The sequence below is a fragment of the Falco rusticolus genome, chromosome 8 (assembly GCF_015220075.1).
Source record: "Falco rusticolus isolate bFalRus1 chromosome 8, bFalRus1.pri, whole genome shotgun sequence".
Lineage (NCBI taxonomy): Eukaryota > Metazoa > Chordata > Aves > Falconiformes > Falconidae > Falco > Falco rusticolus.
The window spans coordinates 56717184-56743153 of record NC_051194.1 but is presented as its reverse complement, the minus strand read 5'-3'; the positions used below and the strand labels follow the sequence as shown (position 1 = coordinate 56743153).

Sequence of the window (25970 nt, the reverse complement as noted above, 5' to 3'; positions counted from 1 at the left end):
AATTCCCTGAAGAATGGGACTCTAACCACACTAACTCTGAACTACTCAACTGTCTGGCAACTGCAGGAAAAACTGCATTAACTATAATTATTCCTCTAGTTTTGTTCACGTTTAAGCTACCTAAACTCACCTATATTTTTTTTCCAGGGCATAACCATGTCTTAAACTCAGCTTCTAACTTTGTGCTCCAAACATCAGTGCAGCAGGCAGGACTCTGTGTTATAAGCATCTATTCCCTTATTTTTCCTAGCTTTTAATCAAATATGATACTGATACCAAAATAAGAACAGAGACAAGTGATGGCATAAGGGTATTTTTCAATGACAGAACAATTGTTTCAGATGACAAAAGGAAAAAGAAGCTTCAGACAGCAGAGAAAGCCAGAAATATCTGCCTCAGGCACAGACAGTTTATCCATTGTGGCAGTAAAATCTAAGTCTCACTCATTTTCTAGCATGTGCTACTATACATCCACACATAGTGTGCTGCAGAAAGTTATAACAAAGGAATCTGAATTTCTTTAATTATGTGAAATAAGCAGTCACCCTCATCAAAATTTTCTATAAAGTCATTTTTAAGTTAAAAACTCACTGTCACCAGGATAATTTTGTGATGTTAAATACTGACTAAGAAAGGTTATTATGAGAAATGCAGAACAAGGGAGCTGAAAGTATTTCTGCTTGGTGCTAAAGTTTTTCTTATTCAAATTAGTCTTTTTGTGAGAACCTAAAGAAGCTTCTTTCACTGTCCTTTCAAAACCAGCCACATTCAAAATAACTGCATAAAACAAAGCACCCAAGAGCAGACTTTGCCAATAACATAAGGCTAGAATGCTGACCACAAAAAGGCATTTCTAGTGTTAAAAAACATATTCAGTCAGTATCTTCACTGCACTCTGGTGTAAGATTCCTTGTAATATGCAGTTACAGAATTCAAGCTCTAATGTTAATCAGAATATAAGGGAATTTAAACATAAAATACGAATATAAAATAATTAGCACCCCTTTACCCAACTGTCATAGAAGGATGCAATCTCTGTAACTGCATATAAGCAAACTGAGAACCTTAAGAAGCGAGTCATCAAGAACCTCTTTGCTGTGCAGACTACCAACCCTGGCTTACATTTACTACACATGTTCTAACAGTGAGAACTGCAAGGCTGCATTAGATATTCACTGGCACCCGCAGCTACACTGAGCCTAGCTCCAGTTCCACAATTGAAAAGCTGCAGAGTTACTTGCAAAGGACTCCCTTAAAAGCCAGATGTACAAGCAGGATTTCTAGAACTCAGCTCCTGAATGTGAAAGACAGTTCCAGGCAGGAGGAGGAAAACTGGCTTTTCCACCGCACTGTCAAGATTCACACAGCATTCTTCAGACACCACAAAAATAGTTGCCTCAAGCAAAGATTGTGGCCCAATTGAGCCAGAAAAATTCTGTGACAACCACTTAGTTTTCTCTGTGTTAGCAAAGAGGCAGCTAAGATTCAGCATACTCTATAAAGGAAAAAACAGTAATTAAGGGAATCAAGAAGCTACGAAGATTTTCTTGGTATGTGTTACATTCTGCCTTTAGAGAGCTGTGCTAAGCTGTAGCTGATCACAAGATTCTGTACCTGAATTATGCACAGCTGAAAATAGATGTTTACTTCCATCAGACTACAACTGCAGAGACTTCAGCTGTGCAGCTATATTTAGGGTAACAAAATGTTAATTAAGATCATCTCATCCCCAAGATCATTTCAGCAACAAAGTTAGCACAAAACCCATGCTCTGCATTCAACAACTCTCTTCCGACTGCAACATCTTGCTGCACAGCTCTTAACAGAAAAAAATTACTATGTATCTAGGTACCTTAGAATTAGCATGAAGCAGCTGTTACTGCTTCACATTCAGGACAACCTTAACTCAACACACACAGATGATCTTGTAAAGTTAACTCATTTCTGAAATATAATAAAGCAGTATCATATAAACTGAAGGACAGTTGGCGCAAGGAGACTAACACGCACCAAGTAAACATGAACACATCTACACAGAATGAGATGTCTGAAGTTCTATAATAGCACTTATTTATTTTTGATTACACTGACTAGGGCAGTCTTACTCATTTTTCCATCACAAAAAGGAATCACATGAATGGACATGTTAACAAAGACCACCCAAGATTTCTACTGCCGAGGAAGTGCTAATTGACTTTGGCTAATAAGCAGCAACAGTGACATCTAGTGCCCGTTTGACTGCCAGAGACTGGATTATCAGAAACCACTCCACCACGCCGTTAAGCGTAAACAGGTTTAAAAAAAAAATTCAATAGGTGCAACATCAGGATGACTGCCATACTGCATCCAAACTCTGTGGTCAATAACCATCTACAGAAAATGTGCACGTACAGGAACTAATGGCAGGGAGATACCAATCCCAGCACATCCTACAAGATGAGGGGGCCTACAAAAGAAAGCTGAAGAGGGCCTTCTTACAAGGGCATGGGGAACAGGACAAGGCGGAATGGTTTCAAGCTGGAAAAGGGCAGATTTAGAATAGATATTAGGTAGAAAATTTTTACTGTGAGGGTGGTGAGACACTGGAACAGGCTGCCCAAACGAGATCTCCCCATCCCTGGAAGTGTTCAAGGCCAGGTGGGATGGGGCTTTGAGCAACCTGGTCTGGTGGAAGATGTCCCTGACCACAGCAGGGGGGTTGGAACTGGGTGATCTTTAAGGTCCCTTCGAACCCAAGTTGTCCTGATTCTATGATCCAACTCAAACAATTTAGTGTACTGCAGTCTCAACACACACAGCAAAAATAAGTGCATGTGAAGTCTAAATAATCTTCCATGCAAATTCATTCATAAAACACAAACACAACTTTCTATTCTAAAAGGGACAGCTATATGAGCAAACTTTAATTTCAGATGGCTATTAAGAAACTCAGGTGCAAATGAAATTCTGAAAATGTTTTTATTGAACAGCATGCCAGCAGAAGCTTCACAGTGTACTGAAGTTGTATCAATAATAAAAGTTCTAATTTCCACATACTTAAAGAGACTCCTACTTGTTAAGCATCTTCAGAAATGCACAGATCTGAAGTTTTCCCCGAAGTGCTATATCCGTTACCTATCTTTTCATCCCTGCAAAATCAAGCATTCAGTAGGAAGTAATACATCTGCAACATAACTGGGCTATAATACAGTAACTTCTTTAGAGCTAGTCCAAGAAGATTTTTCTCAGCAAATAAAACAAGGTGGTTTGAAATTGGCTGAGGGAAAACCAAAAATGTTTTCAAAGTGAGCAAACAAGAACTGAATATTTCCTAAACCTGCTTAATTTTGATGGCCTTCTAATTAGAATCTAGTTCTCAAAATCCAGTCCTGTTTCTCCATTGCCTCTATAAAATAATCACTGTAATTACAGCCAGTCTCTTTGACTAGAAAGTTTTATCGAATTCTTGAGCATAAGCTTGGAATTACATTTCCTAAACACCACACACACAAATGAAAGCAACATGTTTAAAAAAAAATAATTACCTGGGATTACAGTTAGCTGAAAGTAATGAAGCTTGTTTGGGTCAGGAAAGTTCACTTTACACGTACCTGGGAAGCAAAAGAACAATTTACATCAGACAACTGTTTTTCCTCTGTTGGAAAAGTGTATCATCTTCCATACTCTCAAAATTCACTCCCTGATTAATCCCTACATTCCTGATTTCCTCCTACACTTTGCCTCTAAGCACCTCCTCCCTATACAGTCACAGTCACCTGCAGTAACGGTGACATCGCATAATTAATTAACAAAATAAAATGTATTGTCTTGAAGTCAAACCTCTAACAATCAGAACAAATGATTTGTTAACAGTTAATTCAAGATAAGCATTTTTCTGTGTCCTGCTAAGCACCAGCTTAGGCCTTTCTTGACTACGGCAAAAACAAGCTGGCAAGCTGGTACTAGAAGATGCGTATACCCATGGATATGTTATTATCCATATTATGCAGCCTTTAGCTTCGTAACCCATCTGGCTGTTCTTTTTCTGTAGTCAAGGAGCTAAACAGTATCAGAGATATAGACCCTCTTTGCCCCCAAAAAATAACTAGAACTGTACGCAAACCCTAGTAATGTATTTGACCTGTAGTAACTACAAACCCTGATACACTTTGTTTAAACAGGAAAGTACCACCAAAAGATGAATGAGCTGTTTGCAAGTTTACCACAAGAAGCACCAACTAGGGGAAAGGTTAACTCTGGCAGGGGGAGATGTTGACTCATTGACCACCAACTCAAGAAACCCCCCAGACCCAAAAAGAAGTTGAGACTGAGCATGTGAACAAATTAACATGAAAAGCAAGATAGTTATTTGACAAATGGGAAACAGAGTACTAAGTAATAAAGGAATCGTGCAACTTGTAACCAATGAAGGCTGATGTCTTTGCTTCCTGAACTGTACAAATAGCGTCAAGTTTTGACAATCAGCGAGCTAGGCATTTGTGGGTTACTGCTTAGCTCCCTACTTTGCACAAACTAGAATAAAAGAATAGAAATACCTTGAACTGGCCTGTGCACCAGTTAATAAGCCTGCCTACAGGACAACAATGGAACCTCACTCTGAGCTGTGAGGAAGCAGCTTATTTCCTTTCAGTAAACCATGCTGTCTCAAAGACCTTAAAATGCCAAATGATTTGGTCTTCTGCATAAACAATAACTACACATTAAGATTACACCATAGAGATTAAGCACCTCTTCCTTACAAATTCTTTAATGGTACCGTGTGTATCTTAACACTTGATCATACACAGCAAGTCTGCAAGAAGTCATGCTACCACAGCCCTATGCTAACAAAGGATTATCTATACCTGTAAGGTCTAATGAGATATAAGCTTTATGGAAAGCCTCATCCAAAAGCCTGTGAAGTCTCCGTTCAGCTGTCATACTGAACAATTTTCTTCTGCGTAACCAATTACATTACATGAATTAAGAGCAAATGTTAGGCAGCATCATTACAAACCAAACACTAGTTTTATTCTCAGACCAGATTTAAGGAGAATAGTGAGAATGAAGAACAAGTGTGGGAAAAAAAGTTAAAACATCAATCTGATGAAACTGGTCAGTGGTTTCAGTTCAATAGATGCAAGTTCAGAGCATAACAGCCCTTTGTTTGCATTTGATGACACAAACCAAGTTGGCTTCCCATGCATAAAACTGGCCTTTCTTGACTACGGCAAAAACAAGCTGGCAAGCTGGTACTAGAAGATGTGTATACCCATGGATATGTTATTATCCATATTATGCAGCCTTTAGCTTCGTAACCCATCTGGCTGTTCTTTTTCTGTAGTCAAGGAGCTAAACAGTATCAGAGATATAGACCCTCTTTGCCCCCAAAAAATAACTAGAACTGTACGCAAACCCTAGTAATGTATTTGACCTGTAGTAACTACAAACCCTGATACACATTTCTCAGGTGTTTGTTGTCCTGTAGAAGGGTCTACACAAAAAAAGTTTAACAAAAGTTAAAATTACTCCATGTAGTATCTCTATAATTGCCTTTAGGAACAGCATACAGAAAGAAGTTAAATAATATCTCTTCCTGTCCTCCCTTTTTGCTGCTTCTTTATCTTCTCCCCCTTGTAATTTCTCCCATCATGCAGTCTTGATGCTGTACACTGTAAGCTTGATTTTTAAGATCTGAGCATTGATCTGGATTTAGAATCATTAGTAAATAGAAGATGCTCATCACAAGCAGCAGTCAGAAGTTTAACCTGGAGACAAAATACAGTCAAAGCTTCCCTTAGAAGGGGAAAAAAACTAGAAACATCACCAGTTACCTGCCAGCATAATCAAAGAAAATATTCACTGCTTTCTTTGCAAGATAAGCATATGGACAAGACAGTTTGAATGCACAGCACGGTAGAAGCCTGCATGTACACTCCCAGCCTGCTGCAAGCAGCTCATGCCTCTTTCCCTGCAGGGAAAATGTCTTTGATTACTCTGAAACAGGAACGTGCACCACGGGAAGTTATGTAGAGCAAGCGATAAGTTCTGAATGTACCTCCGATCTTACTAGGCAATAATTTGTTGTGCTTGCCTGTATTCCAAGAACTCATAGCAGAATGGTGCTGCCCTAGTCAATGCTTGAAGGGACACTGAGCTCAGCAACAACTCAGCTTCACTGTCAACACCCACCTTTAACAACAAATACAGAGCAGCAGGAACTTTACTCCCCTTTATAGAAGGGCTTTGTGTTTTGCTGCCCATTACAGAACTAAGCTTTCTAAAGCTAAGGAACAGAAAACATTTCACTTTTAGCTATCTATCCTCAGCTTTAGAAGCAATGAGCCATTTACCCTGTGCTCTTCAAAACCTGTTTTAAAGTAGCCATTAATATTTTCAGCTTTTAGCATAACATACATTACAAGTAGGATTCCAGGGCTAAAACCACATTATCTTGCTTTTTAAGGAATATGGATCACTTTTTTAAAAAACTAGTTCTCATTAGAATTTTCACTGTTAAACACACCAGGTTACAGCTTGCATGTGAAGTGAAAAAGCACTAGGTTAACTTCATGTGTTTCCTGAGAACAGAGCTATTTGCTCTGCCCCTTAATCAGAATCTCCTATTTTGAAAATGAGAGAATGGAGTAACAACAGGAGTGAGGCAATAAATGTACTCTTCAGTCCTAGGTACCTTTTGGGTGTTTTGTAAAAGGGACACTCCCACTCCACCAGCAATCAAATTCTGGAGCCAAATGATCAATACTGCTTCCAAAGGACACTAATACAGGTCCACCTCTCTGCAATCCCATAAGAGGGAGCAACAAAGAAAACCTGTTCAAGCCCGAGTAGAAGTTTTGCACAGCTTTCTCTAGTGTAAACTAGTATCATTTGCTTCAGTCTAAAATAGTATGATACTTCAGTCAAAACATTCAGTTCAATGGTCCCCTTTCCCCTTAAAATGCATGCCATTAAATGCTATACTTACAAGGTAAATTAGCTTCAAGTTCTGCAACCTCTGTTGAAAGAGAAAAAAACCAGAATTGTTATTTATGCAAGCATAAAGCCATTCTTTAAGTCCAAATTGGCAGATCTAATTTAAACCACCCTGTAAATCAAATTTTACTTTAAAATATAAATTAAGCTGCACAGGGGTTACTGTAAAGTTTCTCTTTAAAAAGCTACACAATTCATTACTAAAAACACTCATCTGCCCCACAGACAGCATAAACATATCCTGCTGTGATAGGAAGGTGGTTCAGCTCTGCCAAAACTAAAGTGCCAGGGCTTCCAACACACAGAGCGCTGGCATTATCCAAACCTCCAAATTTGTCTACATAAGGCACTAAAATATAGAAGACCAGAACTCCACAGCCTGGAAAACATGAAAGCAGAAAACCTCAAGAATTAAGGTGCCAGCCTGACAAAGAAAACAAGCACAGGAGGTTCACAATGTGCATAAGTGTCACCACTCTCCAGCATCCAACAGCTAATGCTCTTCCACCATCAGCCACAGGCTGCTTCAGGTTACACAATGCTTTTGTAGGGAAGCCTCCAAGCCTGATATCATGTAGCATATATTTGAGAACAGCTACTGAATCTCTAATTCAAGGGCATTGTCATACTAGATAAAGTTCTGCCTGCAGAAACCAGGATTAAAAGCAATGCAAAAACAGAGAAAGACAAACCTTCACTTCAAGCATCTGGACAGCAACGTGTACTGGTCAGCAATAAAAAGTACATCCATTGCACAACTCCCCCCACCCAAACTTCCGCACAGTTGAACAAACTCAGGAATGTTAAGATTTTTGCTCCTGTCTCTGTTGGGCATTTCCCCTGTGAGCACAGTTTACTATAGATACACACTCTTGTCCAATTAAAATGTTGTTATCTTTCCCATGCATAAAACTTAGAAGTTATTCATAAAAAGAAAGGAAGTAGCCAGATTCAGTTGCATAGCTCCTAGGAAGGAGCTTATTCCTAAGGCCTTTCTCTGCCATGCTACCTTCTCTGGAAGATCCCCTGCTTTCTCCCTCTTTTGTGTGTATTATTGAAGTCTTACTTTTAACTACCTGTATATCAATGAGGTCTATCAATATACTGCCACCCTTTACTTCTGAAGTTCTAGGAAACCTAATCAAATATATTTTTGCCTTTCCTGTAGTCTTTTTTTTTTCTTTCCACTCAATTTCTCACTTCACTTTCTGGTCTGCAGATACACAGCCCATTTCTTTGGGCTAACAACGATGTTTAAGATTTCAACACCAACTCTCAAAAACATATTCCTAAAGAAAACTGTAATTCAGTTTGAGATATGGGGAGAGATTTCTTGGCACAGAATTCAAGCTGATCTCATCACAATTAAGAGCTCACTAATTTCACAGAACTTTCCTTGAATCCATGCTTACCCAAACTGGCTCGTTTCTGCAACAAGCGCAATGCTTATTTGACTCCCACCTGCTTGGCACAGCCCTGGTATCCCTGCATCTGCAGCCTACTATACCAAGACAAAAAAAAAAACCCAGCAGAACAGAAGTACTGTGTTTCACGCTTATTAAGAAGTTCACAACTGCAGTTTTTAAAATCCCACACTCTGCAGCATCAAGCAGCTACAGCTGATTTAACCGAAGTTGTACACTGAAAGACACACGACACTGGTGGCATACTTCTGCTAAAAGTTTTCAAAGACTACTGTCTTTATAATATAGCAAAAATGTAATCTCAGCTATAATCAAGAACTTTTACTTTCCCTTTCTGCTTAAAAAAAAAAAAAAGACCAGACATAACCAACTACTGAAGCTATACAAACACATTGTAAAGAGTGTTCCCCTATTCTTTGCTCTTCGAACTCACCAGCCTTTCATAGTGGGAGGCACTATCAATTTTCACTAGAAAGTGGAGTTTAGGGCCTGGCTCTTATTTTAAGGTGTTGACTACTTTCCTTACTACTTTCTGTGCTTCTGGGTTTTTTGGCTTAACAAATCCTGCCTCCCATTTGCTACAATTCTGAGAAAAGGGCACCAGGGAAAAGCAAGACACCAAAGGACAGAGAATGTTCAAGCCCAGCAATCACTGGGCTGCAGTAGCTCTGCTGAGCTGGGGCCTCACTTCTGCTTCCTGCAATGCTCAGCAGAGAGTTTACTGATCACCAGTTCCTCTCAAGTATGAAAAAATTCCTGTAATGCATTCACGCTTCTATGTTTGCCTTTGTCTTGGCACAAGAATGAGCGGGTTTTCTTGTGAAAACATGAAAACGAAGGCTCTCACACCCATGAGTACAGAACAGTGTGCTCTTTCTTTGAAGATGTGCAAACATGCGGGAAGGCTATGATAACTAATCCACACAAAAGCTTTGAACAAAGACAAGTTCCCCCAAAATAAGGTTTCTAATCAACTTTGCAACAAATCACTGGAACTAGGAATGAAACAACTTTATAAAGATAAAACAAAGCAGGTAAAGACCTGCTTCAATTTAAACTTTTAAAGTAACATCAAGTAAGGAAACAGATGTTACTGTTAACTGTGCCATATACACACTGGTGATTAACAGTAACATATTTAATAGGCCAAAGCGAGGGTGTTTGTGAGTTTTCCAAATTCTGTGACTCTTTGGTAGTGACAGTCTTTGACATTGACATAATTTTTGTATTTTGCTGCTCAGAAAGTAAACATTTTGACCACACCATTCAAGCTCCATTAGATTCTGATTCTGATATTTTAAGTTATGTATTTTTGACATAAAGCAATGCCACTGACAAGAATATTCTCCATTAAGAAAATGCCCCTTGTTCAGTCTGCCAACTTACTAGCATGGTTTAACAGGTTTGTAAATAAGCAAAATGTAGAAGCAACAGTCAGAGCTCCAATGCACTAAACTTCCAAAAGCCTCACTAAAGAGCAAGCAAACTTAATCACACAATCTTTCCGACCTTCTCCTTCAAATGACTGTAACTACAGCTGAACAGTAAAGAAAATTCCATTTGAATGCTTTTCGTAATTTTTTGTGGATAATGAGCACCTGCATCTCAATTCAGTCAGGTACCTCATCATTCCTTAAGATGACAAGACAGACAACCAGATAACCCAAGGTTCAGGAAATACTATGTGAAGGCACTCCAAAACTTCCACGGAAAAGTGGTGCTTGTCAATGCCCACTCAGTGCTGGCTTAGCAAAGGTACAGAAAGTGCAGAGCATCTGAATTCCTCTGGCAGTCAAGAGAGCTTATTTGTCAAGTAGCAGCAAATGCAGGAGCACTGCAAGGTCCTGCACCCACTCTGAAAAGCCACTCTGGGTAGGTCTGAAAGGCTGTAAGTGCAGACATACCAGAGCTTCTGCAGGGGAAAAAAAAAAAAGCCACCAAACTCAGATGCAATGAAGTCCAGACCCAGACCAGCTCCCAACCAGCCAGTTTGGTGCTCCTGAAACCTTATGTGATCTGCTGCAAGAGCACATCCAAGTAGCAGGCATATTTGCAGAGTCCTGCCCTTGACCCAGTATGCACTTCAACAGTTCCCAATGCTATTTTAAACCATAAGAAGAGTTAAAAAGGCAAGAGTTAAATGTAAACCTACCACAGACTTTGGAAGAGCTGAATGCAAACTGATGATATCTCAGAAACAGCTTAGGAACTTTACAGAAGAGGGAAAAGCTAAGCCCAACACAAGCAACCAGAGCTATTTCTAAATAATTTCAGGAACAGTAACTCTCCCTACCCATGACAATTCTCAGGACAAATAGGAACACACACTCCTGACATGCATACAGACATATGGCTTACGACAGACCCACGTGAATGTTACAGTCAGAAATGAACAGACTATAATCATGTTGTTCTGCTCCCTCCCCTTCCCCCAACCCCACCTCAACAAGTCAGAGTATCTAAGTGCTTTGTTTAGTAGCCCTGTCACAAAGAGTCAGGCCATATGGTTCCCACTGGAGTTTTGTTTAAGTACACAACATGAAAGCATTATTTCCTCAATTAAAAGGAACATTCTCATCCACAGCAACACTTACTTCTCCCCGGTTTTGTCCAAAAAGCCCCCTCTCCTGTTTAGGTTCCTCTTTAATGTACATCTTTAAGACTGCTAGAGATGAAGATCAGTACCTTGATACTGACAAAAATTCCATTTTCTAACTATTAATTCTAGCAGTATAATGCTGTTTGCCACCTAATACTGCCAGCTTTTCAACAGAGATGTATATTTTCCTTCCACTTCCAAATGTTTATTTTAAACAAAATACTATCAAATCACATGCTTCAGCTTCTACACACTATTACAAAACTTATTATCCTGACCTCAAAAAACTAGAAAAAGCCTCTGTGGTTGGAAATCTCCAACTCTGCAACATACCACTCCATACTTCAGGTATGCTGAAAGTCAAAGGCATAAGCAGCACAGCAATGCATTGAACCAGGCTTCCCTTTGTTAGTGAAGTTCTAGAAAAAAGCTCAGTATTAATTTTTCAAATCAGCTTCAATTTGCATTGTATCTTTTTAGCTTTACCATATCTATCACAATTACCCTGCAAGCATTTTAGTGTAAACTACTAGTTTCCTCTTTAATAAATCACTCATTCACCAAGCAATTTTCCACTGTCTTCTTCCAAAATAAAGAATTTCACTGGGGGATAGGGGCAGGGCAGGGCGCGGGCACAGGCTAAGAAGCATCACTGAAAAGGAAATACTTTTGTAATTCAAGTGCAACGTGCAGAAGTTAATGCAGCATTTTCAAAACAATGCCTCATGTAATCTCTAGAGTGTTAATGAAGGAAAAGGATTTTTTTTAATTCTCAAAAGAAAAAAAATTTTATCCCCTCTCAACTTTCCTCACCTGTTATGGGGAAGAGATACTACTGTACTTGAAGGCTCGAAGAAAGCAAATATATGGATCCTCCTCATTTTTATTTTCAGTGCACATACTTTCATAATCAATTTCTCACTTCTATTCGCTCAAGTTCATACAAATGCACACCTGCAACATTTTCCAGTTACGTAAATCTGTTTGTAAAAGCCACAAATGTTGAAGAAAATTAAGGAATAAACCATGCTAACTCATTTTCTTAGATACTAAGTTATTTCAAGCTGTCATAATCAAACAAAGCAGCTCTGGTAATATAAATCTAAATGATGGTGTTTAGGTGCACTACAAAAAAGCAGTTTGAGGGCAATCTTTGTGATCAATAAGCATATACATCACTGCTCCTGGTATCCTGGAATGTTTCTATATTTAATTCAATTTAGTAGTCACGTTCATTATACAATATTAATCTTAAATACTAATTTAGCTTCTCTTCAGCCCCTTTCAAATCTTCAGAAAGGATCTACCTTTCAAGTTCAGCACTGCACAGCATGGAGCACCCAGCAGGAGCAGTCATGCAGCCCTTACTCTTAACGAAGCTCCCCCTTCAAGATGAATTTAGCATCAAAAATTGCCTCTGCAGGACAGAGCAAATTTGAAGCTCCTAAAGCAAGTGTACTGCTTGCTCTATTTTAATTTACATACTAGGCCTACAGAATTAGGGCCTTACTCTCCAACTGAACCTATATTGAGAATCCCATGAAAAACAGAGATGCAAGACTAAGTCACACCGAACTTTTAACAAAGCTGTACTTTATCAAGCCTCTCTTGCAGCCAGAGAGGCAGCAGAACCTCTTCAAACACCATTTCTGTCTGCTCCTCCTCCTCACATCAGTATTTGCTTTCTACCTTCTCCAATTGTTCGTATTTCCTCCATCTGATTTGCCTTGAAACATGTTAGTCACTTCTTAGTCTCTCTTCAGTCCACCCTTTCTTGGCTAGAAAGCCTTTCTCCAAAAGCTGGCAGCCTAAATTACTAGTCCTCGCACTCCCACACCCTGAGTGATTTCAAAGTGGTAGATGTTTTCCTGTGACTTCCCAGTGTTTCAGATCAGAACCAGCACCACATATCTGGGGTGAGGAACATGTGCCCTACTAAGCTTCCCAATGTGCTCCATTAGTTGCTGAAATATCAGCATGGGACAGACTGCTACCAAATCCTGTTTAGCAGCCACGCTTTTAACACTTCAGAGGAAAAACAGCTGGAAAAGAACATCCAGCTGTCTCAGAATTACTTCCCCACATAAAACTTTAGGGACAAAGATTTTTCCTTTCATAGCATGCCCATGAAATAACCCAACAAAACACTGTCCTGCACCATGATTGATACCTGAATGTATAACAATACCAGACATGTAAGCAATCAAAGGAACAACTTAGAAAAAAATAACAAAGTGCACCAATATTTTAAGAATAGCTTTTTACAGAAGTGGAAAAAAGCCTGTTTAACCTGCAGGCATCACTAAAGCAAAGGACAACACCTGACAACACTCTGCTGACAGCTCATGCCTAGTTTTAATAAAAGTATTTATTAATAAATTAAAAAATATTAATAAATGCCAATTGTTAATTTTCTTCTCATCTATATGGTGCAAATAGCTGACATCATACCTAAATTTTCACTTATTTTTCCTATGTTAAGGCAGCATTAGTTAGCAGACATACATAATTAGTCTATGCCAAATTTTCAAAGTTTGTAAGCATCGCCACCGACACTTATCGGTGGCTGGGGTCACGGCCATCTACCCCATAATCAAAATGGCATCGATCTATTTACCAGACAACATACACAATACATTTGAGGACTGCAGGGTTATCAGTGTGACAACACAACCTTCAAAGGGATTCTGTAATGCCTTCCTGGACTGGATTCTCTATCAACACAAACACGGCTGTCTTTAATTTACCTCCAGATAAAAACCAGACACTGTCTGGGTCTGGATGGTATCTCTAGTAAAGCTGTCAGACACCTGTCTGCATAATTTATTAGACTATCACCAATTTACCATGGATCAGGAAGAGGAGACTATCTCTCCAGCACATCACCACCATCATCACCGCTCTAGCAGGCAAACAGTTATCTGACCTTGTTCATACACTATTGCCAGCTCCTGGGGCCAGGTGGGACTTAGGGTGCTGTGCCAAAAATGACCCTCAGCTAAGCTTCCAGGACAGCCCATCACATGTGTAAGCTGCTGTGGAGGACACTGCACAGACCAGTTGCCTGCTGTTTTCCTATTGACTCAAAAGCTATAGACTTATTTGAGGCCAAAAAGGATCCATGTAAGCTATGGAAAAAGCATAGCTATCACTGAGCTTTCTGACGTACGTGACCACAGTCCCTTGCTCTTTCAGCTCGGAGGCTTTATACAGTAGAATAAAACCACTAGTACTAACACCGTTAAGAGGCACAACTGAACCAGCACTAACCTCAGCACAGCTGCTGGGCCAAACAAGGACAGAAAATGCCAAGCCTTTTTTCATCTCCTCCTCCCTCCTTACTGATGGCCAGCAATTTATTTTTTTTTGTAGGACAGATTATTTTTTTAATTCACAGTTGCCAGGAGATTAACCCAATTGAGCCTTTCACCCATTCAGCAACTGCCATCTGTTCATTTGATAACTCCAGCCTAAAAAACATTAGTAACAACTTCTAATTACAATTATTCTTATAGGCTCTCACCAACTTTGTTTAAAATCTAATACAACAGACTGAAGTTGAACACATACCAGGCTATTACAATTCCATACAATCAAGCAATAAAAGGCATCTGGACCAGCGCTGGTGCAATAGCATCACTGCTGTATGCACACCTTTAGCAGGCAGCTCTTCACTCGCTATCAAACACATTCCTGCAGATCTATACATCACCTAAAAACACTATCAGCATCAGCAGTCCATCTTCAACTCAGGCTCTCAACATTGCAGAGGCTGCTGCAGCTGATCTAAAAGAGTTGGAGCAAGTTCTAGAAACTTTTGTAATTGAATGGTCTACACGTAGCTTAAGGAGTAGCTTAAAAGAGAACACCCCCAACAAGTCTTTTCCACACTGCTTACTACATTTACCTCTCACTTTCAGTGGAGTTATACTGAACTGATCTGCTGCTTCTGTCAGTTCCCATTTCAGTCCAGAAAATTTTAAGCAGACTGACAGCTGTTCCTACAACTCTTGTGTGAGGGCCACGTGATACAACTTCCACACACAATCAAATCACGATCTAGCACTCACACTTGTCAGAAGGATGCCAGCAGTGACACGCTTTTAAGGTTTGTCGGTTTGGCACTCAACCGTTCAATACTTTGTGCTGGCTTGCTAATGGTAGCCACAGGAATAACAATGTCAATGCTAATTTTCCATGGCTTACACTCTTTTTTCCCCTAGCAGACTTAGGTAAGGTTTTTGCCTCAGAAGTGAAAATCATGGTTGCTCTAAGTGTACAGTAAAATTTCTTATGGCACCTCACACTGTACCAGGCATTGTAATTGAAGTGTACTTATATTACACTGCTATTTTGCTCTCATGTCCACACCTGTAGGTTAGTGAAAATCTCAGATTATATATATATATTTAGTAATTTGGCTTTGTAGCTTAGCCTGGTTAAAGAGCTTACTCCTCCTGCCTGACATCTTTCCCCCTCAGAACTGGAGTTAACTGCGGGTTTCCAAACTGGAAATCTAAAGCAAGCTCTTTGCGGGAGTTATCACACCAGAGTTTAAAATGTATTAGAATTCCCTGTCCTTAGAAAAATCTAGAGAGAGAATTGTGAATATAATATTCCTACAGTCTAGTTAAGACACTTCCCAGTGCACTGAGGCAGCAGTATTTGCAGTGAAATGTTGCTCCAGTACAGCTACATGGCAGAGCGTACCCTAATTTGAAAAAGCCGTATGTAATGCTAGAATTAGGCAGTATCATTCAGGCAAATATACCAGTGTCAGTCTCAAGTAATTCTGAAACAAGACCAGGAAATGGAAGTTTCCTTTGGCATGAATCCTAGTAGTTGATGGGTACGCTGTCAGAGTAATATATTTGCTATTGATCATTTTTAGCAGAAACATCAACCTAAACAACATATTCCTTGTCACTAGATCAAGGTGCCCAGCTCGAGCATTGACACATTAAACAATTATCAGAGGGAGTAAACCTGAGTTTAAGCCTATAGCAGCTGCCAAGTATCAGCACCTATGGATTTTTAAATATGATTATTTATTCTCCAGAAAAAGTGAACAACAAGAAAGAGCTGTCCCCAACTTTACTATAAAACAGTTTGTCTCAAACACCATCTTGTTTACCCAGAACTGCAACAGTAAAAAAGTTTAGGGTTTTTTTACCAGCTAATGGTGGGCCAGCTAGTTACAAACTACAGTAGCCTTCCTAAAACAGACCATATTGTACCTACAAAAATCAACATTGTTTTTTATTCACTACTTCATATTCAACTTCCAGTGACTCCAGGCCTACAAAAAAGTATCTATTTGCATTGCTTTTTTAAGCTTTTTAAAGTGTATTGCCCCTGATCTATACCATGAAAGACCACTGGAACACTGATGTTACTTTTAGGACTTCCTCTCCAGTCACATGCAGTTGTTTTTGCTCAAAAAGTATCCTCTCAACAAGTCAAATATGATATTCTCCTCCTATATATTTAGTGACACTTATACGACCATTTTTTATCATAATGTTTTAATTGATGAGACAGTTCGCAATGAGGGATTAATTTTTCAGCAGAGCAAGGAGAAGGCTTTTTACGCTCCACATAATTCAATAAAAATAAGTGCCCTACAGGCAAGGAGCTATTGGACTTGTATGCCTGAGGTAGGTCACAAGCAATTTTAAAAATACTTCTGGAAATTATTTTATATGCAATTTAGTTTTGTTTACTGGCAACACACCTGCAAACTGTAAATCCAAAAGTATTTAAATTAAGTTCCTTTCACCTTTAACAAGTAATTTATCTCGAACAGACACCCTCCGAGTTGAATCAGAAGCTGGATTGGATGCACGGGGTCCTCTGACACCATCATCCCGCTTCAACTTGCTTGCCAGAGTTAGCATTACTGCTGTCTTCAATCTAGAACACAAATTAGACAAAGTCAATTACTAAAACTAAAGCACTAAGGAGTGAGAGGGGGGAAGCATAAAAACAGGTTACAGTTAATTCCTTGTTCAACAACTATCACGTTCTTACAGTAAAACAAAGACTATGATGTATACAGTTAACATAACTGCAATTAAAGGAGAGGATGGCCTAGAGTACTCGAAGAATGCGAGTTTCAGATGTGAATACTGAGAGAGTTACAGTACATTAGGCCAAGAGGAAGTTCAGTTTTGCTGGAGAAAGGTCAGACTTTCATCACTGTTTACAATCCAGTTTCACTGCACCACCTCCTACAGTATACCACTCTTGACATCACTCCTTTGGAAAAATTGCTGTGAAACAATCCCTGCCAGACAACCTGCTAGGACCATTCTCATCATATTTCACGTGACAATACTCAGAGCTCCTCTTTGGCTGTCCCCACCGCCACACACAAAAAAAAAGAAAAAAGAGGAGCGGAGGGGTTACTGGAACAATTCTCGTAACACTAGGAAGTGAGCTTTGAGTCAGCTACCAGAACACAGGAAAGGAAATGTATTTCAATGGCAAATAGTGCCATTATCTATGCAGCTGCACAACAGAACTCTTCACAGTACAAAGCAACAGTGGAGAAAGTTACATAGAGAGACTAGATAATTGAAATGAGGAATTTTTTCTGCTGTGTCAGTCCTCCACTAGAGGATAACTGCACTGATGAATAAATGACAATAAAACCAAAACATTCTGTCTGTCATGGCTTAATAAATTTTGACACTACTCCTAGCTGAAGGCAACTCATTCTTCTTAATAGTTTGTCCAAAACCGACATAATGCTGACAAGATCCATACACCTTAGGCCCCACCATCACTAAAATGGTAGGAGAAATGTTAATTCTTTAGTCATATGATTCAACAAAATAAAGGCAAAAACCCCGTATAAAGAGTCAGAATATAGTCTTTACAAGAACTAGCTTCCATAGAAGACCAGACAGGCATGATGCAGCAGTTACTGAGACAAAAAGGATGCTCAGGTAACATCAGCTCTCAGAGATAAAATGGAGAATCAGCTGAGATATTCATAAGGCAAATTATAAAGTCCTGTAAACATTGAGATTAACACAATCACACCATTAAATAACAAGACATAGTTAAAAAAAACGTATCTTTGTCAGCTCCACCTCTATGTGTCTAGATGTTTCTTTCCTTCTTGTAAGCAAGCCCTGAAGCAAGGTTTAACAGGTCCATTGCAACAGCAGTTTCTTCACTTGTTCATTTGTTCTTGCCCCAGAGAAAACAGGAGATAAAGCCTCTGGGCCTGCCAATCTACTGACTACATCTGTAAAAGACAGCCCTAATGCTTTCCCAAAGTTGTAAGAAAGCTGACAGACTTAGACCAAACATCAAGCCAACACCAAAATGAAGTAAAGGGGCAAAAAGGACAAAATGAAACAACTGACTTGACACTCGGATGTTGAGAAGAAGGTAATAGATAAGTAACAAGGTTTTTTTTAAAAAAAAAAAAAAAACAGAAAACATGTTTTTCGCAATAGTATCTAGCTGTATTAAACTGGTAAGGTCTGTGTGAAGGTCAAGTTCTCTGAAGTTGACAGGAATGTATGTAAGCTTCAGGATGCCTATTTAAAAAAAAAAGAAAAATTCAGGGCAACTGTAAGTCCTACTTGCTCAACTGAAACGAACAGCAAAACAAACAGCAGGGGTTTTTTTCCTCCCACTACCGCAGAGAAAAAAAGATTAAGCACACAAACCCGTCCTTTTTGTCTTGGAGAAGAGAAAGACAACCGCTAGTTTACAAGAAAAATACAAAGCTAAAAAAAAAAAAAACGGGAAGGAGGGAGTAGCAAAGTCTAGGACATAGTAACACAACGCCTTAAAGGATAAAAAAATAAACGCAAAAGAAAAACAGTAAACTGCAAGCAACTCCCCCCCCCCCAAAAAAAAAAAACCAAAACCCACACAAAACCAAAAACACACTACACACTACTTTTTAGGTGCCAACTCTAAATGAAATCAACTTCAATGGGAATTAAATGCCCGAGTACCTTCATAGCTGTTGCCCCACTGCTTGTCCTACAAAAGCAGGAAACCAAAGAGAAGTGTGACCAGTGTGGAAAAGAGATGATTCGCTTGAGCTATACCGCAAATTTCATCAGTGGAGCACAGCAAGGAAGCACCCAAAACTTGCTAACCGCACGGGAAAGTAAGGCTCTCCCACTACACGACACCGGGGAGACAGCGGAGGGAGAGCTACTGTGCTTATTTATAGGAAAGGGCAAGAAAGCCCCAAGATTTCCCGAAGCTCCCTCGGGAGCAGAGGCAGCGGGGGGCCGCCCTGCTCCGCGCCGCCGCCGCCACCGGCAAGCCCCTGCGCAGGGGAGATCGCTGGGCCCCTGCGCAGGGGGCACGGCTCTGCTGGGCCGCAGGAGTGGTCCCGGTGGCCCAGCGGGCTGTACCCACCCCCGACGTCGCCAGGGCCCCGGGGCCTGGGGGCCAGGCCCGCCCCGGGAGATGTGGGGGCACCAGGTGGGGGAGGGAAGGGGCCGGGCCTGAGGCAGGGCGGGAGGGCCCATGCCTGCGCTGAGGGGGCTAGCCCCAGCCCGGAGAGGGGGGGCGGCCCGCGCTTACCTGAGCGCGGCGTCAGGGCCCGGCTCCCGCGGCCAACACCATCCCCGGGGCTGGCCCGGGGCAGCGGGCGGCGGCGCGGCTCCTCCCTCCCTCAGCGGCGGCGCCGGAAGTAGGCAGCGCCGGGGGCGGGGCAGAAGCCGCCGTAAGGCGCCCGCCCTTCAGCGGCAGCTCTCGCGAGAGTTGAGGGGAGGCAGATGCCAGGTTCTCGCGAGAGTTGGCGGGGGGGGGGGGGGGGGGCGAGGGCCGGGGAAGTTGTTCGCTGCCAGCAGGGCGGCGCCATTTTGAGCACAGCGGCTGGCGGGGAGTGGCTGTGGGGGTCTGTCAGCCACAGCTGGGCCCTGGCCCCGTGCCTCCTGGCCGGGGGCTCTCGCAGTGCCTGAGGAAAATGAGCCCCCTCCCAGCAGGAAGGGCCAAACCCCGGCCCAGAGCACAGCCTTCCCCTGGCACCAATGTCATCTTCTGCCATCCACTTGCTGGGCTGTGGAAACACGGCTTGATTCAGCCACAATATTCATTACACTGAGTCACAAGGAAGGTGTGACAAATAGCAATGTCACAAGAGGCAAAAAAACCCAACGATTGTCAGGGTGATTTTAGAAAGTGAGTTTAAACACCAGGCTAGGTGTAGGTTTTGCATTAGCCCCTGCTTAAATTAATTAACTTATTCTGTATATTCCAGCACCAGATTAGTGGGAGCAGTAGTCAGTCAGATGAAACAAGTGTAGAAAACCTATCATGAAAGTGCATTTAATAATAGAGAGTAAATCAGGATACCATAACTGGGATAATGTGACCAGTTGAATCTTTAGGAACTCTTTCACAATTAGGTTTGATCAGACCCAGGACCTGTAAAACTTAACTATGTATATAAACTTAATAAATTGATCCATTCGGTAGGTTCCAGTAAGTAAAGGAACCAAAACTAAGCCATTAGAACAGCATCCAGGTTGGAAGGGTTGATAAAGCAATGGTAGAGACCAGGCACAAGGAAAATTTGGCAGACAGCTATTGAAATATTCACTGCATCCTAAATGTTCACTGGAATGATACTGCTTCACCTTCAAAAAGTCAAGAAATATGCACCTATTGTATCTTCAGGTATTGCCAGCTGTCCTTCCTATTTCTTCAATACAGCAGTTCAGTTAATATCTGGTCACTGTGACCTGTGCTGGGATTAATAAAATGCTTTTATGAGCCAATTCATAAAGGACCTGTCAAGAAACTGCTGCCTCCTCTAAAGGCTAATTACAGCTGAGCCAATATTGCCCAACACAGGCTGTAGCTGTGTCAAGCCTCCTTGCACCCTCTGCCAGTTGCTGTTATTAGCGATGAGTGAAATTCAGCATCCAATGTTCGGTTACATTCTGCAACTACTTAACAATTTCTGTCTACAACGGCATGAAGAAAAGTTTTTGAAATAATCAGATTAATCTAAACCCATGACCCATTTATTCTTTTTCTTCAGACAGTGGTGTTGTAAGTCTAGACAGAGACAGCAGTGCTGTTTACTGGAAACAAGTCTTCTGTTTTTACTGTGATCTCTCTCTACCCACACAGCATCTAGTCTGGGAAAAACGGAGTGAACGTGTTATATAAACACAAAATATGTATCATAAGGGATGCATAGTGCACGTGCACTCTTCCCACTGCCGTGTTTTCTTAACTCATGTTTATTCATTCTTTTGCTTTGTGTTTGACAAGATGTTTTTCTCATTCTCTCACTTCCTTATATCACTTGAGAAGCATAGTGTAAGCTTCTCCTGAGGCTGATCTTTCAGTCACCCTAGAGTGAGTAGACCAGGGTCTGGAGAAATACTGTTCACTTACAGAGAACCTTGGTTTTCACAAGTACCAGCTGATCAGGGGGTAAATTCAAACTGCTTCAGTAAAGACTTCCTTGGTGGATACCCAAAAATCAGGCACTACACCTCATGTTTGAGGCATCAAAACAAAATACTTCAAAAGGTGCTGCTGAAGGCATGAGAGTCTCAAAGGTTCAGCTCCTAAGGACATAACTGCTGGCAACAGCAGTTTGTAAAGTAATTTCATAATGTTATATCTATACCTCTATATTATTACTTAAAACCACTAATGACTGGTTGAAAATCTCTTAATAGGTAGAACCTATTCTCGGTTGATGCAAATGTGATGGACTATTTCATTTTTCCATCATTGTATGTGCAACCTGGAAAGTATTTCATGTTTCACAAAGCAAGAATTTGAGCAGCTGCAGACATCACCTGGTGCAGCAAACAAAACGAGGTTTCTTCTGAGTTGGATTTCAGGCAATTACCCAACCATTTTCCATTACCCAACTGTCACTGCTGTTAAAGCTAGAAAGAGGATGAAACATCTTGCATTTAAACTATGCCACCATTTAAAGAGTATTTTCGTGTGTCCTTCTTGGTCTTTTTCTCATGCTTTTATTTCACATGTATGTCTGCCTTCTCAGGATGAGGAAGAAGAAGTCTGCTTTTTGTTAATCATCTTCTGCCTTAATGAGCAATTGTGGAAGTTCTTGTATTGTCGGGACCAAAGAGGATCAGCCATTATCCTAGTTCCCTCATGGGTTCTCAAAACACAGCTTTTCTATGCTCTTACTTTAAAAATGCTAGCTTTACATCCAGACACATTCTGTCTGCTGAAAAATATATAAGTCCCTGCTGCGTATGTTTTGGCCCCAGAATCTGTGCTTTCCGAAGAGATGCTAGTTCTGCATTTGTGCTCAAGTGCTCAGCAAACTAGGACAGCTGTGATCACACACTTTGCCTACAGAAAAGCAAGACTGTAGACTTTAATGGACAAAGCCACACAAGCATAGGTCTTAAAAGAGGGGCAGGTTAAGGATATATCTGGTTTTTAAGACTCTTTTTAGGTAAAGGTTTTGATTTCAAGTACAAAGATAAAAACAATGTGGTCTCGCACAATTTGCAGTGCTTAAACAGTGAAGGAAGCCAGTGAGCAAGGAGGACATAATCTCTGGTATGGCAGAAAATGTGCTCACTAATTGTCTTTGCTTTCCACCACCTTGTTTGTGTCTTTGGGTATAGTCTGTGTTGGCTTTCTCCCCTCCCTCTCTTAAACAAGAGCATTCCACTTTTCAACTGAAATCATTAGAGACTGACCTGTAACACCAGACCTGAAACTGGCTTTGGAGAATCAGAAGGAAGAGGATGTTGTGTGACAGTAGCTATGGCAATGCTGCTTGCAGTATTACAGCTGCTAGTTCATATCCACGTAGCCAAGAAAAAGTAAATATCACTGATGTGAGGCACGTGAGATCATTGCAACGTGTAATGCTTTGCCTCCTGCACACTTCAACTCGCATCTGCTGCAAGCCATTTGGAAGAAGAGCAGATCGCTGAATTTCATTGTGGTCATGATGGCAATACCAGAGCTTGTTTCCACACACTGCTTTATTAAAGTCGTACGAAACAGGGGTCTCAAGTGTTTTTGCAGTAACAACAGGCTTCCCATTAGAGTCGATAATTGTGCATTACTGCAGACAATTTGTAAGCAGAGCACTGAAGAAGAAACATGCTAAGAGAAGAGCAAAACAGCCCCATGGGCTGCACCTCATGATGATGTCCCAGCAGCTGAGATGTATACTTTATGTATACTTGTATACTTTATAACAATCACGAAAGCCTCTGATTAAAATCAGTGTACATATTTGGCTGCTGATATCAGTCAGAGGCTGCATTGACCTGGAATTTAGCTGCTGCTTCTTCCGGGCACTGCTAAAACCAGAGAACAAAACACCAGAGCAAGGTTCAAAATCAGATTAGAAAGCCAGCTTTCACCTGCAGGTCTAGGAAAAAAAAAAACCCAAACAAAAACCACACCACACAAAAACAAAGCCAAAACCTCCACACTGATTTTGTTTGTTTTTTGAAAGTTTCTTACCTAGACTGGTCCTAATCTTGACTTTTTTTTCTTGGACAGAGTAAGCTCTTCCACCTCCTGAAGCATAACCTACCTGCAGGACTTCATGTCCATGGTGGTCACAGCCCTCAGTGACAACCTGGACTTTGGAGCTGGGGTTAAATCATGGAGGAGCCAGCCCAGCACCATGAGAGGGTGTTACATTTTCAGCTTCTGGCTTTCTCAATGATTAACCCAGAACCCTTCTTCCTCTTCTTAAAAGAGATTCTGATCTCATTTTAGCGGGGCATGACTGCCCATAACACCGCCACAGCTCTGTGAAACAGACCTTAACGTTTTTAGTCCATCCCCAAATCTGTTATCTCATAAACATCCTAATGGCTCACACCTACTTGCTGACATGGTGTGACACATTGCCTACAGTTGTGATTCAGTTAAGATGGTGGTGTGGTGTAACCACATCTAGCAACTAAGCACCACACAGCCACTCACTCTACTACCCGCCTCCCCTGGTGGGGTGGGGAAGATAATCAGGAAAAAGCTAAACCTCATGGGTTGAGGTTTATATATTTTATATATAAGTTTCTAAGTTTAATAATTGAAAAAAGATTAAATATAATAATGATAATAATAATAACAACAACAATTGTAATGAAAAGGAGAAAGAGGGGAAAGGAATAAAATCCAAAAGAAAAAAAACCCAATTGCTCACCACCTGCTGACTGATGCCCAGCCAGTCCCTGAGCACAAATCAGCCACCCAATCACCACCACCCCCAGTTTATATACCGAGCATGATGTTCTATGATATGGAATACCCCTTTGGCTAGTTCAGGTCAGCTGTCCTGGCCGTGTCCCTTCCCAATTCTTGTGCCACTCCAGCCTTCTTGCTGGCAAGGCCTGAACAACTGAAAAGTCCTTCACTTAGTTTCAACATTACCTAGCAACAACTAAAAACATAAGTGAGCTATCAACATTATTCTCATACTAAACCCAAAAATCAGCATTGTACCAGCTCCTGAGAAGAAAATTATCCTGGCATGTTTTGACAGATGGCCAAAAATAGGTGACTGACACTGCAGCCTATTGAGATGACAGTAACCAAGGCAAGTTTTAGGCAGCATTTTGCAGGGATGAAAGGCCAAGCAGTTTGAGACTACAAAACTGCTGGTGTGCAAACAGAGTGCTTGGGGTTAATCCCTGACTTTCTCACACCTATGGTGCTACACTACAACAGATGGTGATGGGGGAAGCCCCCAACTTGTCAGCTTTTGTGGAGAGAAACAGCCTTTAGGAATTCAAGGAGCAATGGACAGCACACGGACTGAGAGCTCCTTCACTCTGATGCATTGTGGACCTCTCTTTTGCTATGTAAAATGATTCCTTATGGAAATAGCACTTGAAGCAGCATCAAGAAAGCAGAGTCATGGTCCTCAACCCCAACCCAGAGACATCCTCCCAGACAAGAGACCATGGGACAGACTAGGAATCAGAAATGGCTTAGAGAAATATTTATGAAGCATAGCTGAACTTTTCTCCTTCACCTTTTTTCATTCCAGCATTTAGGGATTGTACCGTTATCTTGGGCCTCTGAAGGCCAATGCCTTTTCTCAGAGCTTTCCCATAAACCAGCTGGAATTCCCTGACAACTCACAGTCATACTCTAGCAGATGCAAGAGGCCATTTCTTAAAACCTGAGCCTTTAAATGCTTGCGCCAAACTTATTTCAATTACTACATTTCCCCAATATACCTTTTCCTATTTCTGCCAGGTTTGGCATAAATCCCGACCTTCCATTTTGTAAATCTACATTTTTTCCTTCTGAAAGGCTATTATATTTATCTGTCAAGTCTGCCAGTGCAGGCTTTTATCTGAAGCAACTGGAGAGAGGGGTTTGTGCAGTGGAAGGAGTGACCATGTACAGAGAATTGTGGTCTTGGGGCAGTTAAGTCTTCCTTTCTGATGAGAATATAGAAATCAGAATTCTTTAATGAAAAAGAAAATTAAGAATGACCTGGTTCAGAAGTCTTCCCTGGAGCCAGAAAAGCCATCTCGGCCCCATCTGGAAGCACTTTTGTGGGAGCATGAGCGCAGGGGGACAGTCAGGGGATGTGGGTTGCTGGGGGAAGTTCTCCAGAGACAGAGGAAACAGTTATGTGGCGGCTGCAGGGGTGACAGCCAAAATGAGACTTCTGGAGTGCAGAGGAAGCACATCATTTTGGATTCAGGCAGCAGTTTAGAGTCCCAGGAGCCTTTAGCAGCTATCTTTTAGCCTGTCCCTGTAGTCTAAAGTGCTGGTTTTTGCATGAGAATGAGTAACATGTCAGCCACTCCTACATGTGTATCTGAAGCTATCTGCAGTTCAAAGTGAAGGTTATTTTTCAAATAACCTTTCTTGTCAAAGCACATTAAAAACAGTTGAATCTCACTGAACACTGTCTCCCCAGATGGCAACATGGGAACATAACAAAATGATTCCCAGTATGATTGCTGATAGACAGGAATTATTATTTTGAATTACGAGCA

At 41.0% G+C, this 25970-nt stretch overlaps 1 protein-coding gene across 9 annotated transcripts in view; it reads right to left on the bottom strand.

The window, feature by feature from the left end:
* UBE2F (ubiquitin conjugating enzyme E2 F (putative)) overlaps positions 1-23571 on the bottom strand; it is a 91506-nt gene extending 67935 nt beyond the window's left edge. For 3 of the 9 annotated variants that reach the window (XR_005105691.1, XM_037396937.1, XM_037396941.1), the window contains exons 1-4: positions 19561-19692; positions 16778-16911; positions 6968-6997; positions 3525-3590 (exon numbers count right to left, since the gene is read on the bottom strand). Coding sequence is in view for 8 of the 9 variants with exons in the window: in XM_037396937.1 (XP_037252834.1) it covers positions 3525-3590; positions 6968-6997; positions 16778-16895 (214 nt within the window). In the remaining variant the exon portion in view is untranslated. Of the gene's footprint in view, positions 1-3524; positions 3591-6967; positions 6998-16777; positions 16912-18977; positions 19213-19560; positions 19694-20643; positions 20729-23466 lie in introns of those variants that run through there. The other 6 variants (XM_037396932.1, XM_037396939.1, XM_037396933.1 and 3 more) reach the window with 5 other exon arrangements.
* Positions 23572-25970: the final 2399 nt, after the last annotated feature.